This window comes from Drosophila mauritiana, chromosome X, assembly GCF_004382145.1.
Source record: "Drosophila mauritiana strain mau12 chromosome X, ASM438214v1, whole genome shotgun sequence".
NCBI lineage: Eukaryota > Metazoa > Arthropoda > Insecta > Diptera > Drosophilidae > Drosophila > Drosophila mauritiana.
The window spans coordinates 18,496,786-18,515,738 of record NC_046672.1 but is presented as its reverse complement, the minus strand read 5'-3'; the positions used below and the strand labels follow the sequence as shown (position 1 = coordinate 18,515,738).

At 49.1% G+C, this 18,953-nt stretch overlaps 2 protein-coding genes and 1 long non-coding RNA gene across 3 annotated transcripts; 1 reads left to right on the top strand and 2 right to left on the bottom strand.

The window, feature by feature from the left end:
* The first annotated feature begins 1,770 nt into the window (after positions 1-1,770).
* Positions 1,771-5,910, top strand: LOC117147392 (cytochrome P450 18a1). Its single transcript, XM_033314261.1, has 5 exons — positions 1,771-2,683; positions 3,468-3,589; positions 3,667-4,096; positions 4,200-4,464; positions 4,900-5,910. The coding sequence occupies exons 1-5, from the start codon at positions 2,293-2,295 to the stop codon at positions 5,306-5,308; spliced, it is 1,617 nt and encodes a 538-aa protein (XP_033170152.1). The 5' UTR covers positions 1,771-2,292; the 3' UTR covers positions 5,309-5,910.
* A 282-nt stretch (positions 5,911-6,192) lies between these two features.
* On the bottom strand, positions 6,193-8,717 carry LOC117147391 (cytochrome P450 306a1). The gene is made up of 3 exons (XM_033314260.1): positions 8,083-8,717; positions 7,852-8,000; positions 6,193-7,468 (listed from the first exon to the last, which is right to left on the bottom strand). The coding sequence occupies exons 1-3, from the start codon at positions 8,462-8,464 to the stop codon at positions 6,275-6,277; spliced, it is 1,725 nt and encodes a 574-aa protein (XP_033170151.1). The 5' UTR covers positions 8,465-8,717; the 3' UTR covers positions 6,193-6,274.
* A 652-nt stretch (positions 8,718-9,369) lies between these two features.
* On the bottom strand, positions 9,370-9,880 carry LOC117147986. The gene is made up of 2 exons (XR_004459883.1): positions 9,721-9,880; positions 9,370-9,652 (listed from the first exon to the last, which is right to left on the bottom strand). It is a non-coding gene; the product is annotated as an uncharacterized LOC117147986 (long non-coding RNA).
* Between the last annotated feature and the right edge of the window lie 9,073 nt (positions 9,881-18,953).

Below are 18,953 nucleotides of genomic sequence, written 5' to 3'. Positions count from 1 at the left end.
CTTGAACGCGAGCTGCAGGCCGCTGACGTCACACGCGCCAGTTTGTTGAAATCCAGCAAACCCGTCGAGCGGCCCACTGGAGTAGGAGGATCAGTAGGAGGAGGATCGGATCGGATCGGATCGGACCCGCCCTCCTCGCCACTCCAGCTGGGGGGAAACATGCGATCGCTGCTCTCGAGCCCCCACTCTAGATCGGCGATAACTGGCTGAAGGCTTCGCTATTGACCCAAAATGCAAATTTGCATCGGATTTCGGTCTTTCGATTCCGCTTGGCTCGCGCTGCAGATACAGATACATTTGCCATTTGCGGACGGATGAGGTCTCCAGTGCAACAGCTTCCGCTTCGCGGCTCTGGGTTGAGCTTTATAAAGCCGCCGCTCCTCAACGCGTCATTATCTATTGATACGAATCAATTTCCATATCCTATCGCAGTCGATCTCGGTTCCCGCACCTAAAAGGTTTCAAAATTGTTTACAAGAGTTCATGAAATACAAGTGAGAATAAACAAATTAATTGGAATTTATATATTACTATAAGATTATGTTGGGGTTCTTAAGATGGTTTTTGGTTGTGTTTTTCTTTTTTTAAATATATATTCCTCCTTTTAAAGTACCTGAAGATGGAACATTTCAAAAAGATACACACATATTTCGTTAGGTACACAAGAGTTTAAATGTTTTTAAAGAAGTGCATGGTTTACCAGTATAATTAAGCTAAAGAATTAACGGAGATGACAACAGCGGGTATTTATAAATACTATAGCTAGGATAACAATGCAAAAAATTTGATCAAGATTTTATTAATTTTAATTACTGTTTTTATCACACATTTAAGAATATTTCCAAAGAAAACAATAAATTTCCAGTAGAAAATGAAAGCTGAAGGAAAGAGAGAGAGTGCATAATTATATAAACAATTAAGAACAACAGTTTATAAGTATTATTTAAGAAATTCAGGATTCAGGATGACCAATTTTATTGACAAATGTTCTAGTCTAATTCCAATACCAATTTCAGTTAGCCAAATTTAACCGAACTCAAGAAATTCTACAAAGACTCTTAAAACCCAAATTTGAAGAGCAATCTTTTTCTTTCTCTTTCTTTTTTCGTCTTGTTCGAGTTTGAGCGCTTTCTCGAGTTCCACTCAAACCCAAGCGGCGAACATGTTGCGTGCGATCGGTTCGATGTTGGCTGCCCGCTCGATCGAACCGAGTGATAGTGATCGTCGACGGGGGGGAAGGAGACTTGGCGCTGCTTCGTCTAGAGAGCTGGTGGCCAGGGGAACAGGGAGAGGGGATTGGGGGGCGCTTCCCTCGCCCCTTTAGATTTCATTTGGAAGAGGTTGGAAGAGGCGGCTGGCCGAGGGCAGCAGGTGGGGGAGCGGACCTCTGCCGGCGTCGCGTTGGAGCCAAAAGCCAGCGACCAGAGGCCCCCAAACAGACGGCGTCGGGCGCTTGGAGCAGCTGAAGAGCTAGCTGCAGAGCTGCAGAGCTGAAGAGCTGAGGTTGAAGCTAAAGCTAAAGCTGAGCCACTGGAAGCACTGAGCCACTGAAGCATTGAAGCAGTGAAGCTGAAGCTGAAGCTGAAGCTAAAGCCGCCGCCGAGAAGCCGAATCCGAACGATACCGATACCGAGACCGAGACCGAGACACAGACAGACAGACCAGCACCAGCACAACGACAACGAGACCGAGCGCCCCATCGCCGTCGATCATTCGTTTGGCGCTCTGCTCACTCGCGCGCTCGAAGCGGGCTCGAGTTGTTATAAAAGTGGCAAGGACATACGGTCGAGCCATTAGTCGAAAACTATAAACGCTCGACGCGAAATCGTCTCCGGGTCTCCGTCTCCGTAACCAAAAACCGCCAACTGTGTTTCACACGTTACGTTGCGAGCCGAAACGCACAACAGTTTATTTATTATCAAAAAGTATATGTTGATAATTTTTTTTTTTGGTTTTTGGTTAAATTTCGGCATCCTAAAAGCCTCACAGTTCAAAAAAAAAAAACTGAACACTATTCCAAAGGAATCCCACAACGCATCGCCACGCCAAGCATTGAATTGCATTTTTTTTCAAGTGCCAGTCGAAAGCGAGTAAAAGCAAAAGTGACCACCAATGGCCGCCAAGCAGTGCAGTAAATAAGCGACCACCGAGCAGCAAAGGGAAATCCGCCCAAGAAAGGCGATATCCACCTAAAGCAAGCGCAGAGAAGCGCCAGAGAACCAAGAGCACCAGCAGCAGGAGGAGGAACCACTACCACCTGGGCACAAACAGCGCAGCTACAGCTACACCGCCATGCTAGCCGATTCGTACCTGATCAAGTTTGTGCTGCGCCAGCTGCAGGTGCAGCAGGATGGCGATGCCCAGCACCTGCTGATGGTCTTCCTGGGCCTGCTGGCCCTGGTCAGCCTGCTCCAGTGGCTGGTGAGGAACTACCGGGAGCTGCGCAAGCTGCCGCCGGGTCCCTGGGGCCTGCCCGTCATCGGTTACCTGCTGTTCATGGGGAACGAGAAGCACACGCGCTTCATGGAGCTGGCCAAGCAGTACGGATCGCTCTTCTCCACGCGGCTGGGCAGCCAGCTGACCGTCGTGATGAGCGACTACAAGATGATCCGCGAGTGCTTCCGGCGCGAGGAGTTCACCGGACGCCCGGACACTCCCTTCATGCAGACGCTGAACGGATATGGTGAGTTATCAGTTACTAGTTACCAGTGCTGCGGTGCAGAAGGAGGAAGCTGGGGGAGATGGGTCTAGCCGATAGGCTGATAAGCCACCTGTTTACGTGAAATTAGTGTTTACTACTCTGTTTACTACGTACTTGTAGTACATATAGTACGTATGATGCATAGGTAAATTAGCTCGGAAATATTTCCCGCAAATCCGCTGCGAAAGCTAAAACTTATCAAGCCATCTGATCGAGCCAAGTCCAGATTTATATATAGTATATGAACGTATTTATTTAGTACCTGCGATGTGGGATGTAGTGAGATTGTCGGGAGGAGCAAGGGCGCCTATTAAGTGAAGAAATTCCACTGGCATTTCTTTGTCGGCTCATTTTCTTTCCGCTCTCTTTGATTTTCGTTTTTCGAATTAATTTGTATTTTTATTTGCATTTTTTATTTTATTTTGATTTCGATCGCTTCAGCTGCACTCATTTATACATATATGTATGTATGTACGCATTTAACGCAATGATAAGGCATTGCGGCACTTTTTTCATGCCGCAAAATCACGTTTTTGGCTTTTGTTTCGTTTTTGTGGCTTGTGCATTTTTCGCTGGGATTTCTTTTCTGGTATTTCATTTTGACGAAGTAGGGCAAGAGCCTACCTCAATTAAGTGTAAAGATTGCGGCATAAAAAATTAAAAATAAAGATAAGAGCACCAGCACTCCCAATCCCCAATCCGAATCATTCCGAACCATTCCCTACCGTTCCGTTCCGCATCTCAATCGCCTCCACTTCCTTTGCAGGCATTATCAACAGCACTGGCAAGCTGTGGAAGGATCAGCGCCGCTTTCTGCACGACAAGCTCCGCCAGTTCGGGATGACCTACATGGGCAACGGCAAGCAGCAGATGCAGAAGCGAATCATGGTGAGTCCCGCTAATCCCGACCAGCTTGCAGGGAGCAGTTAGTAACAACCGTATCCTTTTTCGTCCTGCTTCTTCAGACGGAAGTGCACGAGTTCATCGGCCACCTGCATGCCAGCGATGGCCAGCCCGTGGACATGTCACCCGTCATCTCGGTGGCCGTCAGCAATGTGATCTGCAGCCTGATGATGAGCACCCGGTTCAGCATCGACGATCCCAAGTTCCGGCGCTTCAACTTCCTCATCGAGGAGGGCATGCGGCTGTTCGGCGAGATCCACACGGTCGACTACATACCCACCATGCAGTGCTTCCCCAGCATCTCGACGGCCAAGAACAAGATCGCCCAGAATCGCGCCGAGATGCAGCGGTTCTACCAGGACGTGATCGATGACCACAAGCGCAGCTTCGATCCCAACAACATCCGCGACCTGGTCGACTTCTATCTCTGCGAGATCGAGAAGGCCAAGGCCGAGGGCACGGATGCCGAGCTCTTCGATGGCAAGAATCACGGTAAGTTGAAGTCCACTCCATCACATCTCCACTAGCTGCACCACAACCCCCCACCTGGAACTTCACTGACCATGAATTCTTTTTGTTCTCCTTGTCATTGCAGAGGAGCAACTGGTACAGGTGATCATTGATCTGTTCTCCGCCGGTATGGAAACCATCAAGACCACCCTGCTGTGGATCAACGTGTTCATGCTGCGCAATCCCAAGGAGATGCGCCGCGTCCAGGACGAACTGGACCAGGTTGTCGGTCGCCATCGCCTGCCCACCATTGAGGATCTGCAGTACCTGCCCATTACCGAGTCCACCATTCTGGAGTCGATGCGCCGTTCCAGCATCGTTCCCTTGGCCACCACTCACTCGCCCACAAGGTAAGCTTCCAACGAGATTAGAGATTAGAGATTGGGGATAGTACGAGGTATGGGGTGTGCGGGGGGATCTCGAGCTGGAGCTGCAACTGGTAGAGCAATCAGCAGATGGAGTGCTTACGCACTGGCGTTTAGAGATCTACGCAAATGCCGCGAGGTCCGTTCATTCACACCAGATCTCGGTGATTGCCATTCATTGTCGTGGCTCTCCATTCAGCTGGCTCGTGCCCCGGATCCCCCGGTGCCCCCCTGCTCCGCCGCAGCCCAAGTGCGTGGCCCACTTTCTGTGTGCATAGGCATCCACAGATGCCAGTTACCAGATTAGTCGCAGTGCGCAGTGGGCCCAGCCCCTGCCGCTCGCTGATAATCGCCGATGCACCAATCACAAACTAATCACAATTTCCTCCGCTCTTGCCTCTCCCCTCTCGTCCGTTGCAGGGATGTGGAACTCAATGGGTACACCATACCGGCCGGCTCGCATGTCATCCCGCTGATCAATAGCGTCCACATGGATCCCAATCTGTGGGAGAAGCCCGAGGAATTCCGCCCCTCGCGATTCATCGACACCGAGGGCAAGGTGCGCAAGCCGGAATACTTCATACCCTTCGGAGTGGGCAGGCGGATGTGCCTGGGCGACGTGCTGGCGCGGATGGAGCTCTTCCTGTTCTTCGCCTCCTTCATGCACTGCTTCGACATCGCCCTGCCCGAGGGTCAGCCGCTGCCCAGTCTCAAGGGCAACGTGGGCGCCACCATCACGCCGGAGTCGTTCAAGGTCTGCCTCAAGCGCCGCCCCCTGGCGCCCACCGCCGCCGATCCGCACCACATGCGCAACGTTGGCGCCAACTGATGTGGATCTGGTCCGCTCCAGAGCACGGTTTTGTTCCTACACAAATGCTAGAAAGCAAAAAAAAAAAACACAAGAGAAAATCGAATGGTGGTAATGGGAGGCCATTTCACTTCTGGCCTCCCATCGCGAGCTATCCATTTAGCGATAAGTTAGTAGTTATCCGCCCGTGGGAGGAGCACATCCGGATCCCGGCTAGAGCCGGGCCGGACAAGGAGCAGAGCAGCCGGAAGCTGTGACCAACACACAGAGGACTGCAACCAATTCTATTCTTTCACCCCCAAGAAGCTGTGTTCAACTAATTGTAATTAAATCCTAGTTAATACGCCCTAGTTAGGTTCGATTATAGATACTGCTAATGTCAATGTTTTTATAGTTATTAAGTAATATTATTACTACCGCTAATGCTAGGATACCGCTATGTCTACAGCCAGCAGGCCGATTAAGTTTAGTTAGCTAACGTTCTTGTTTATCCGTAGTATTAGTGCTAGCTTAATGTCCAAACAACAAACAACAAAACAAACTGTGGTTTAGTCTTACAAGCACACATCAAAATAGGCAAACGATTCGAAAATAAAGAAAAATTTTTGAAAAAACCTTGAAAATGAAATGGTCTATATTTAATTCATAACTTTTTTATATAGGTCACAAATTGATATTTTCGCCTTTGAAAGTTTACTAAAAGCATAAAAAACATTCTAGAAATGTTAAGTCAATTAAAATTATTGAAATTCTTACTCTCATTCATTCAACCACCCTAAAAAACTCATATTAACATTCGTTATTATAATTAAACTTCACATTTAGAATATATTTGAATTATTTATTAAATATGCAAATGGAAATTCCTTCAAAAAATTCTATGCCCATTAAAAAAACGCATTAAATAGACCACCATTCACTAAAAAGTAGAATGTTATTGTTAGGGATACAAAAAAAATCGGATACAATAAGATGCACTCAGGCAACCTAGTCCTGCACCACAGCTCCGTCGGGTGCATGACGCATCTCCACCGCCGGCAGCTTGGTGAATCGCAGCCTGTGCGGAGTGGGGGTCAGGGTGATGCCGCTCTCGCCCGCCATGTCCACCTCAGTGCCCGGGGGCAGTTCCACGTGGAAGCGCCTGAGGATGCGACCCGTGAAGAGCGTGAGTATCATGCGAGCCATCTCTTCGCCGGGACACATGCGGTAGCCGGACGAGAATGGGATGAACTGTGGCGGCGCCTGGTAGGCTCCATCGGGGGTCAGGAAGCGCTCCGGACGAAACTCCTCCGGTTCCGGGAAGGCCACTGGGTCCATGTGGATGGCCCACTCCGAGCAAACGATCATCGAACCGCCCTTGATGAAATAATCGCCCACGATGAAGTTCTCTTTGCATCCGTGCGGAATGCCCAGCGGGACAACGCTGCGTATGCGCATCGTCTCGGAAATGCAAGCCCTTAGGTAGGCCAGCGGCTCCAGTTCCTCCAAAGTGGGAGACGGACCCAGCGGCAGGAGGAGCTCATGCAGGCGCCGCTGGCAGCGTTGTTCGCGGGCCAAGTAGAGCAGGAACCAGCGCAGGGTGGCCAGTGAGGTGTCCACCCCGGCTCCAAAGAGATCGGCCAGCAGATGGCGCAGCTGGTCGTCGCAGTAGAGCTGCGAGTCCGTGTCGCGAACTGTGAGGAAGTGCTCCAGGATGCACTCCGGCTCGTACGTGTCCTCCTCATCGCTCTCCTCGTCATCCTCGTCAGCCTCCCTCTGCTCCTGGCCTGGATCCGACTCCTTCGACTGCCTGCGCTGCTCCTTCTCCAGCTGCCTTTGCAGCCGCTTCTGCTCCTGGAGCTCCTTAAACACCTTCTGCTTCTCCTTCAGCCGCTGGCCACATGCCTCCACAATACGGTCGTAGATGGCATGCGTCTTGGCCTTGCCCTCCAGCAGGAAGCGGATGTTGCGCACGTTGGCGGGCAGGTGACGCAGCCAGGGCAGAAAGTTGACCACCCCGGAGACGCCAATCAGCTTGACGCCCTCCTCCTGCAGCCGCTGCAGGTACAGCCAGTCAGGGTCGTCTCGCTTGTAGGTGATCCCAAAGACCAGGTCGTTGATTATGTTGCCCAGCGAGTGGTGGAGCGCCGGCAGCGGATTCACTTCCGACGCACAGCTCTTCTTCGCCTCAGTATCGAAAAACTGCAGGGGAAAATGATGAAAGTTGTTACAATTGAATGCAAATATATATAATATTATACTAAGCTTGCGTTTTGCGAATATGTGCTCTATATATCTTTTAATGTAAAACCCATCTTAAACCTGTGGACAATTTAATTGGTCTAAAAATGTTATATACCATACGAAACTAAGCTTATGTAGATTACTAAATTATTAAATTTGACGGCTTCCAATGAAATAAACGTAGATCCTGAAACCATACATATTATTCCAAGTGCGCATCCAAACGTTCAGTGTAAACTCGCGCCAAAGAAATCTCCAAGGCAAATGCAAAATGTATGCAATGTCGTGCTATTTTTGGGTGCTGACTCCAGCGAAAAGTTGGTGGAAGTGGAACCACTTACCCGGACGCACTCGTCGACTCCGCGGGCTATGCGCCGCTCCAGCCGGGCGCGCAGTTCCCCCGGCCGACGGGTCATGCCCAAGGCCTTCAGCCAATCGATAGTCTCGCGACGCGCATGTCGCCAAATGTCATCCTGGGCGCAAATGATTCCTGTCGTGAAGCAAAGAATATAAAGGGGGGCATGAAACCACCATTGAGCCGGAAAAGCCCGGAAGCTTAAGGTATCGCTTACCGAATCCACCCATGATGCCGTGGGTGAGGAAGAGTGGAGCACGGCCAGTCATCACATCGCGGCGAAAGAAATCCCGCACCACGGCGGCATCCGAGAGGACTACGGTCGGCACCCTGCCCATTTTCAGTTCGAAGATGCCGCCATACCGCTTGGCCAGCTTCTGAAGTGACTTGTGCGGCGCACGGGCGTCCAGGAAGGGCAGGTAACCCAGAAAGGGCAGGCCCCAGGGACCCGGCGGTGGGGCACCCATGATGTCATTGCACTGGCGCTCGCACAGGTAGAGAATCACCAGGACGATCGCACCCGGAACCAGCAGAACACTCAGGCTCTGCACCGAGGGCATCCAACCGGTGTGGCCAATATCGACGATGCCCGCCGACATCACTTTCGATTTCCTCCTGCTCTCACTTTTGTTCGCTTCACCCTCGTCTCCTCCTGTTAGAGGTGTTCGCGGATTCTTGGATACTAAGTTTCTCGGGTAGTCGTCGGCTTGTCGGCTTGTCAGCTTCTTGGTTTCCCAGATTCTCGGATCCCGACGTCCAGTCGCCAGCAGAGCTCTGCGATTACTGGAATTTCTTTAGAATTTGAAACGAGTCTCGGACAGAAATGCAAACAGGGCAGCGGCGAGCTGTCAACGTGTGTCTACGTCAGCAACGGGAACGGAGGAAGAGCGGCCGAAGGCCGTCCAGACAATGGTAACATCAGTTACCATACCATATACCCATATACCATACCCATGTGCCATATGCCATATGCCACACCATATATACCACACACTATAGCATACAGCAGGCTACGGGTTTCGGCATCGAAGAAGGAGAGTGCGAAAGTAAAATTTGAAAATGAAATCGCCCGTTTATCGTATGCACATTCATTACACCCACTCGGCGGCGGACTAAGCTGGCCGAGATCGAGATCGAGATCCCGAACGAATGGGCGAGCTACGCACCGTAGGAATCGCAAATCGGGGATCAGTTCGAACAGCTCATAGATGGCAGGTCTAATGTAAGGGTATCCAGCCGCCGTGTTGGCCCATCCTGAGTACCTAACTTCGCCGGTCTGCGGACGGACATACATTTTATTCAATCGACCGTCTACCTTTCCATTTCTATTTCTGCCACATTTGCACTTTTCTTGTGTACTCCTTAATTTGGCGGCTGCTGAATTGGTTTCGATTTGGGTTTACCTAAGCCACAGGCAAAACAACAGCAGACCCATAAAATATGCCGGGGGTTTTCGCCTGCACGGCGAGAAAACTTGCATATGAACATAAAACTAGCCGTGGCATATTTTCAAGAATGTCAATTTATTATCGATGTTCTTTTTGGCCAGGCATTTTGGCCATACGGGCAATACAGGCAGCACTCTGTAGAAATGCCTGTGCCTGGGGATTTCCAGCTGACGGAGAGCGGTCTGAGTCATGGCGGCACTGCAACTTCTGGAAAGGAATGGCGATTAGCGAGTGGGAAAGGAAGTGGAAGTGGAAAGGGCCCGCGAGGCTGGACAAACAAGTTCAGGGCCAATGGCATGCGCTAAAATAGATCCGCCGGCCGTTGACTCCTCGCTCGATCTGTGGACAAAGGAGCAGCGCATCAAGATCTACGATCAGCCTTTCCGTGGCATTAACTTGAAATTTACCTGTACATTTTAATGACCCGCCAGTGGCAACGGGCGAGCTCTGGCTGCGTGCAGCGGTCGCCGAACCTTTCCATTGTCCAGACACATGGGTCCACATCCACATCCACATCCTCAGATCCACCGATCCGCCGATCTACATCCACCTCAACCCATCCACAGCAGCAGCGACAATGTTCTTGAGTGGCAGACGGTTCAACAGACGCCAAGATCATTGGCCTGTCGGGGCAACATCCTATGGCTATGGCTATGGCAAAGGGAAAGGACATGAACCCAACGGCGAGCGGATGCTGCCTGTCAACGCGGCCGGTATTATTTTTAAACCCTTTCGACTGGCTGGGCTAAGTGTGGATTGGAAAAAAATAAATAAAAATGCAAAAAACGGGGCACGAAGATAGCAGAAGAGGTAGGGATCGGACTAAAGGGGTCACCAAAACCCTAATTTAGGTATCAGCGTTCGTGCTAACCAAATTTCGCCCAAAAAATAATTTTATATAACCATTTTGTATATATGTAGGAGTTTATGCAATAACTAATGCATATCATAACATAGATTATACACTTTAAAGCTAATTATAAGGCTTTTACTCTTCAATAGATTTATCTTTTCAAAAAAACATTGCTAAGGTACTTACAATAAGTATTTAAATTATTAGGTTTTAACTAATATTTGTACCACATAGTTTTAGAAGAGGTATCCCAACTGGACTTCAATACTTAGAGACTGGCATGCAAGGATAGCCGTTTGAAGATCCAAGACTGGGTGGTGGCCACATCGTCGTCTTCGCGGAGATAGCCCCAACATTTTCCATCATTTCCACACAGTGGAACATTTAGATTGATATAATGCGTCTAATCAGCGCATTGCGCACGAATTTTCGGTCTGTGCTTAAGTGGAACTGGAACTGGAAATCGAATCGGGGGCACCTCATCATGGCACCCAGCTCACGTGGCGTATTCGCGTTCTCTTATCATGGAAAGCACACAGAGGCACGGGTTTCGTCAGGCATTAATATTACGGTTGCAACAGCGCGTTGATAGTGGCCTGCTCTCGAAATGGGAGTGGGAATGGGAATGGGCATCGGATTGGGACTGCGACTGGGAATGGGAATGGTTGGATCAGACCGCCGAGCAACCTCCCCCGCCGTCGGCTACGTTCTGTGTGTGCTCCACATGGGCGCATCCATGCCATCCCAGCGTCGTGTGTGTGTGTGTGTGTTTACCCTTTGCACAGCCAATATTTCATTTTCGAAAGCGAGCACCCGATCTGCTGCTCCAGTGCAGAAAATGTGTCAAGGTAGTTTGCGTGCTTTATTTTTTAACCCAATTCCAATGTTTATGCACCCATCCAATAAATGTGTGTGTGTGTGTTTTTTTCTTACTCTCTTACTTTATGCGACGAAGCTTTATGGCACGCGCCGCGAATGGAATGGTAATTAAAGCCTCTAGCCAAATGTGCTGCGTCCGATGGTTTTGCGACATTAATGGAGCATCTCGCATTTGGTGGCAAAGTCCAAGGTTGAGCAGCAGAACAGTGGGCGCAGCGGGCCCAGCTGGCCAGGCCCTCGTCTGCTCTTTCACCCAGAGTCAGCGATTTGACCGGCGGCGCAGGTCGCATTTTGGATACCCCAGCGCTTGGAGTTTGAGGCCACCAGTCGACGAGTTCGATGCAGTGCATCCGGCAGTCGGCCGGCTTGCCAACTGATTGTCCAGCAATTAAGCAGTGAGGAATGCGCCGACGAATGGGTTAAGTCACGGCGATCCGTGGCAGAAGACACCCGAGTGAAGTCAGCTGCCTGCGGTCATCCGACCCATCTCGATTTTTACGGGGTAGCCGGTAATGCACATCTGGTGCCTCCCAAAAACTGCGACTTCAGCAATTAGTGGCTTTGTTTTCTGTGATTCGTGTGATTTGTGTGATTTGAGTGATTTGTGTGCATTGCGGCGACTATTTGCACGGGCGGATGGACGGCTGGACGGCTGGATGGACGGACGAAATGGATGTGATTGGCGTACGAAATCGAATACGAATTTTACAGATACCTTGACATCTTTCATAGGCCAAGCCAGCGTTCGTTTAACCCATCCATCCAAGCAACCGACTATAGACATACGACTACGACTACGGCAGCCACCCAAAGAACGTGCCAGTGGATTCCAGTGACTACATTCCGTCGGGTCTTGGAATCGCCACAGTTGGCGAAGTGCTGGCAATAAAATTAAAAGAATTTACATTCGGTCACATTTTCATTTCAATCTCCGTCTCAATGGCCACAGCTTCGGATGTGGATTCGGATTCGCAATCAGATTCGGATGCGGATCCAGGGCAAAGTCTGAGCTCAGACTGGTACATATGTCGCTATCCATATCCTTGCTCAAGTTTGTTCATTTATTGCATATATAAAACAATTTTAAAATCATTGATCCTTTACCTTTAGTAAGTAAAATCATTGACTTGACTTTTTCACTATTTCTAATCCACAGCAAAATAATACACAGTAAATGTTCTTCCTTTAAAATCGGACAGCTAAAATACAATATTAATAAATATTATAGATCCAGGATAGTCCCAGGATATAAATAAATAGAGTGTTGAGCGAAAACTTATCAGATACATAGTATCGCTTATCAAATGCTAAATCAAAGGATCATTGTTAATGCAGGGCATCTGGCATTCGATTCGATGCGGGCATATATAGTCTAGTATTGCAGAAATTAGCATATTTCTTATGAGAATAAGTTCTCTTCTGTTCTGACCGATCAGATCCGATACGATCCGATCCGATCTGATCGGGTCCAAGTAGAGCCAAGTGAAGTCAAGCCAAGCGGCGGTAAGAGCGACTGCAGCAGTTCAATGGCTTTTGAGCCATTTTGAGGTCAATGCACCCAGTGCTTCGAGAGGTGGCAGTGGTGGCAGTAGTGCCACCAGCAGCAGTAGTGGGCTGCCGCTGGGGTGGCGGGTGGCCAAAACCAAAGATCGGGCCCGCAGCCGAAAACCTTGCGCATGAACGGATCCATGGACATGGACACACACTCACCGGCCAACCAGTGAGTAGCGAGTAGTGAACAGTGGACAGTGAGCCACGTTAGCCAAGTTAGCCAGTTTCAGGCTGTCTGGTCTGGCGGATCTGAAGTAAAATCAGAAATCTCGTAAAATCTGAAAATGAGAGCTGCTCGTATCTGTATCTGTATCTTTAACTGCATCTGTATGTCTGGCGTACATATGCAAAAATGCATTTCGAATGTAAAGCGGCGACTTGCTGCTGCTGCTGGCTGACAAATTGCCGCCTCAACTTGTTCTGACACCTTTATTCGGGCGGGCTCTTGGCTGCCACCGCTGCTGCTACCAATGTGGCAACATTCTAATTAAGCTGCGCGCCACACATTGTTTCGACACCTGCCCGCCCAGCGCACACAAGCAGCGAACAGCAAACGACAAACAAAACACAACGAACAACTAACAAGCAACTAACAACAAACAAATGCAAACGCTTGCACGTGCCGCTCACAAACACACGCCACAAACACAGATAGCCAACACATTGATGAAGTCATCGTGGAAAATAGTTGGGGGTTTTCTGGCCGCGTGCCGGGGAAGCACCATGTATCTTGGCCGGCCGAGCTGCCAACCTGCCAACCTGCCAACCTGCGTCCTTCACATGTATCTGTATCTTTACTTTTCGTAATAGACTTGACCGGAAGATACATGTGTTGGTATTGGTAAATATTATTACTGCACTATATTGCAAATTATTTATACAGTTGGGATATTAAAGAAGGTTTCGCCTTCCCTTTAATGGCTTTGAATTGAGAAAAGTTCTACTAATCTTATCCAGCTTACTATTTTTAAGTAAGTTTATCTAAAAAGTGCTACTCTTACGCTTTCTGCAGTATACAATCAAATATATCTTTCTGTGTGCTTTAATAATAAATGGGATTTTATTCCAGTAATGTTGTGGAGATACAATTAATAAAACACTAAACATTTAGAAGGAAGAAAAGTAAATGCTCCAATCCTATTCATTCATTTTGTGCACTTTTCTAAGCATTTGCACGCATGCACGGATACGGATACCTATCCGGATCTGTATCTGTATGTAAATCCTAGTCCTGGGAACCAGCGCATTAGGCAAAGACGTCGGATCAGCGTATGTGGAGCACCAGCAGCAGCAGCAGTAGCAGCAATGTCTGATGCTAATTCCAAGGTTCTGCATCCGCGGGGTCAACGAATCGCAGCCACTCTATGCTGAAAGTGAAGCAGTTCCAATTCCAATTCCAATCCAAATCCGACCAATTCCAAGTCACATCGAATCGAGCTGCTTAATCGCTCATAACCAGCCCACTAATCCGCTAATCATCGCATACATTAGTGGCAGAAACAGATGAAAGAAAACATCGTGAACGGCGACAGAAATCAATATACAATGATGGAGACAAAGAAAAATGCGACTTGTATTCATTTCGTTTTCAGATTTCGATTTCAATTTCAATTTCCTATTGAAAGCGTTCGTTGATCTCGGCCCGATAGTCGGCTAACCAGATCTTAAAGTTAAGATCTCAGATCGAGACCCTTCGTCTCGCCCAAGGTTGCGTTGGATAGTTGGCTTCTGTGGGCTGTTGTGGGTATATTCCGCAAGGGCAAGGGCTGCAGCTTCCCAGCTGCTGCGAGATCTGGCCAAGATATTGCCCAGACATCCCATCCAGCGCCAGTGATTACGCACGATCGTATAATAATAATATGATAATTTCGAATGGGCCTTGGACTAGGCATTGGATAATGCCAGTGCCAGTGCCACCAGTGCCAGTGCCAGTTCCAGTGCCAGGATCGAACGATCGATCGATCGATCGATCGATCAGCTCGATTGACAAGCTCAATGAAACGCGGCGATCCATTCTGATTGTGCAACGCTCCACGGACTCGCACACTTACTATATGGCAAATACGCACACCCATGGGGTGGGGGGTTGGTTTCTAATCAGGGGGCAAGATTAACACATCTCATCTTGAACGCTTCCATTTCCATTTTCCATTTGCATGAATTGCGCTCTCGGGCAATTACAATGTCAGCGATTGGCAATTCAATTACGGCGACAAAACTCAATGCAAATGCGACACTTGTCAGCCTGATCCACTGCACTGCACTGCATTGCTACCCTGTAACCACATAGAATGCGAGGGTGGCTCGAGGCCGTGAACTAGGGGAAGCACCTGCCGCGGCCTGGCATTATATAAAGTCGAGCCGAAGCCAAGACGGCCTGGGCATGCTAATCCGCATCAGCATGCAATTGCGACTCGGCTCCCGCGATTCATGGGCTGCATGCAAATGCATTGGGCCCCAAAACATGACACCACTAAGCTCACAGCTGGGGCCAAGATGGTGACTCTGCAATGCTTTGCTCATAAATTACCGAAGATCTCGTAATCAGCAAAGTGGGTTCGTTTATGCATATCTTCACACCAGATATTTATAAGATATGGCTTTTGTGGCAGACTCGCTCGCCAGTCGATCCTATTATTGTGACCGCCATTGTCCGCTTGGCATTACTTTCGGCCCAAATGGGAAGCCCCAAACACCCCGGACACGTGACTTTCAACTGCACCAGAGCTGCCAACAACTCGTACTTGCGCCAAAAACATGGGGCATCGATCAAAAAGGAAACTCTCTTAAAGCTAAGATTTATTATTAAATTCTACAGCCTATGAATAACAGAAATTGATATAACCCCAAGTATGGCCAATATATTATTCGCATTCATTTCTGGTTCTAATCGAGTATCTTATGGGTCTATAGAACTTGCAATTAATATATGCGACATGAAATCATTAGAAAGAGATATCTATGATATTTATAAGTTGGTTGAGGAAGTGCAAAAAGGGGGCAGACCGACCTCAAGCAAATATTTGCGAGGGAAGGTGCTAGTCTGGGGTGGTAATTGATACATTTCGAAAGCAGTAAGCCTGGGGCACTTGATTCGGCAACAATGTTGCACGAAATGAACGCCTCTGACCCCAACGGAAATTCATCGCTGGATGACCCGAACTGGAGATTGTGACTGGGATATTGTGGCTGGCCACTCCCGGTTTTCTCCTCGCTCGGCTGCTGCGTGGCGGCTTTTTTGAGGCCAAATTTAATTGCAACAACTGCAGCAGCATCAGTAACAGCAACAGCAACAGCAGAAACTGCAGCAGCGGGAACAGGAACCCCAACCAGTGACTCGTGAAACTCTGCGAAATTGGCAGCTGGTCAAGTGAGGCTGCCTCAATAATAAGTAATTGCCAAATTCTGTACCTCTTCTTCGGGCTGTTTCTCTCATTATGGTTTTATTATTGCTTCATATCCGCAACAGCTACTTTCGCAAGGTAATTGACATGGATTGGGAGCACGCAGTGCCCACAGAGCCCCCGAGCCCACAAAGTCCCGCACAGAGGGTCCGGTGACCAAGGGACCTACCCCAGGAGGTATGCTACAGGGCACACAGGTGGCGGGCATTGACAAATGGGTGAAATGCAATTAGCCGGCCATTATGTTGTGCGATAATTGCAGCCAGGACATCGCTGCCCTCGCCATCCCCGGACGGATTCTTTTGGGGGATATGGTGGCTATTGCGGTGCAGCAGCAGCATCATCATCATCAGCAGCAGCAGCAGCAGCAGCGGTAGCAGCAGCAGCAGCAGCGGCAGCAGCTTGGCGACATGGTCAAATGACAAGTTGGTTCAGTGGGTCGTTCAACTGGTTGAGCTGCCGCTGCCGAGCGGCGGCGACTCTGCGGCTGCTTTTTGTCGTCGGTCTGCTGGCGGTCGTTGACCGCTGGCCTACAACCGTAGGCTATGGCTATATGGCTTTAGCTATGGCTATATGGCTTTGGCTTGGTAATATGCCAGCTGAGTACCGCAACTGTGCGGCGACACCCACTCGCACTGACACTGATCGCATGAAGAGAAGGTGAAAGAGGGGCTTGGCTCGGCAGCTTGGTAGCTTGGCAGCTTGCATTCTAATTGCCAGAGCATTGATTTTGAAAAACGAAAGAGTCAGTCATTAAGCCAGTCCGTTTTCCGGTCACTGTGTCATGCAATACCCCATTATCCACTATCCATCACCATCACCACATCACCACTTCGCATCGCACCGCATCGCATCACCATCACCGTCACCGTCACCATTCCCAAACCAAACACGCACTGCCAAATGGAGCCAAACACTCGCACTCAATGGCGAGATCAATGCACTCTGGCCAAGTGTTGACAGTGAGTCGGTTGCCTAATGCATTGCAAAAAGGTTAGAAACAACAACAAGTGGCTTACCTACATTCCCAGCCTGCACATGTCTGCGTGCGAATTCCATGCGACACACTGCACACCACCAGCTGCACCACACATCCACATGGATAGCGCACCACTTTGGCAGCAAGACGCCCCCACTGCTGCACTGCTGCAGCGGGAGTTCATTGACTTTTGCGCAAACGCAAACGCACAAGCCTCCAATTCCCCTCGCATGCCCCAATCCCCTGCCCTGCCATCTCCCCCGAGATCCGAGATCCCCCTCCCCCTGGGAACCCCCAATACCCCGATCCCCCAATCACAATCAATGCAATGCACACTCGCGTAGGCCGTCAACTTGTCCAACAAGTTGGGTAGACGACGCAGCAGCAGCAGCAGCAGCAGCAGCAGCAGCGGCAGCAACAGCGGCTAATGTTGTCGTCATCAGAGCCAGAGCCAGAGCCGTACCCATTCCCATAGCCATAGCGATAGCCATAGCCAGCGATCTCTGGGTATCCGCATCTCACTCTGGCCTCTTGGCCACCAGTTAGATGGCAGGATAACAGCGCCGCAGTTGCCTCAGTTGCCTCAGCTGCCTCAGTTGCCGCAGCCACCGCGTCGGCCATGCCAATGGCAGCGGCGTCACTGCGTCTCAGCGCAACGGTCAATGACCGACCGACTAAAAAACAGCATTGCTAGCACCGCCACCGACCGAACAACCAAACCACCGAGCCTCACAAGCACACACACACACACATTCAAATGCCGTGACTTCCGAGGCGAGTGCGCTTTTGGCGGGGCCAAAATCCTTGCTTCAATGTCAAGGAAGTCGAAGCGCCGCGGAGGCAACTTCCTTGTGCCGACGACTGGGCCACGGGGCAGCGGAGGTTGGATGCCCCAAGCACTTGGTTATCCTCCTCCCCCTCTTACTCAACAAGTGAGCGGCATTTGAAATGTGCGCTACATAGAAAGAAAACCCTATATGCATTGTTTACTTGTTAAGAAATTGATGATTTATGGAACTATTTAGGTAAAGCAAACACATCAAAACTTATTTATTAAACTAGCAAACATACGTTTTAAGTAAATCTTGTTCTTATTTCCACACTCTCAAATTTATTATTTTTCGTTAGCTTTCATAATGTAAAATACAAATTAATTGAAAATGTTCTAAATGTATAAATGTTAGAAAACAAAACTGCTGTAAGTGTCAATTATGGTAGCTTTTTAGCACTGACAGCATGCCGAACATAGTATCTCCTCTATACGCACATATGTGCTAATGACTAGTTTAAAGTAGTGCCAATTTTATACACATTGTTAATGTCAATCTTATTTTAATAATAACTAAAAAAATTTTAATTTCTTTTATAACTAACTTCATCACCAAACAGTTAAGACATTGAGTAGTTTTTACCCAATTTCGGTTGTACAGCGATTCCCACATCCATATGAATCGCTGTATAACTTAATAGGAAAGTAAAATATATACAAATTCGCTACCAATCTGCATTTCTCCCCGTGTACGTTGTCTTCCACGACGCCGACGTCGTCGTCAACGCTGGCGCTGCTGCTGACGAAGCCGGCAGCAGCGTTGACTTGTAAACAGAAAAGTTCGTAAACCTTTAAAAGTGAAAGTAAAATCGGACGTAGACCTACATATACCAATGCAAAGGGGCGACGGCTACGGCGAGCGTGTGTCGGTGTGAGTGTGAGCGTGAGTGTTCCCAAGAAGCAGCTGCCAAACCAGAAAACACGGCAGCACGCTGATACTGGAGCTGGGAGTTGGCCCGAAGGGGGAGTGGGGCAGGGAAGGGAGCCGGGAGTTGGCGGGGAACCGTTGTTGTGTTGGCAACACGACAGAACACACGGCACGGTCTCTTTCGCTCCGAGCGCTCCAGAATAATTTGCGTTCTCTGGTTGGACATGCAAACGAAAGACTTCAATGGCACGAACTTGGTGGTGGCAAATCGCTTTCG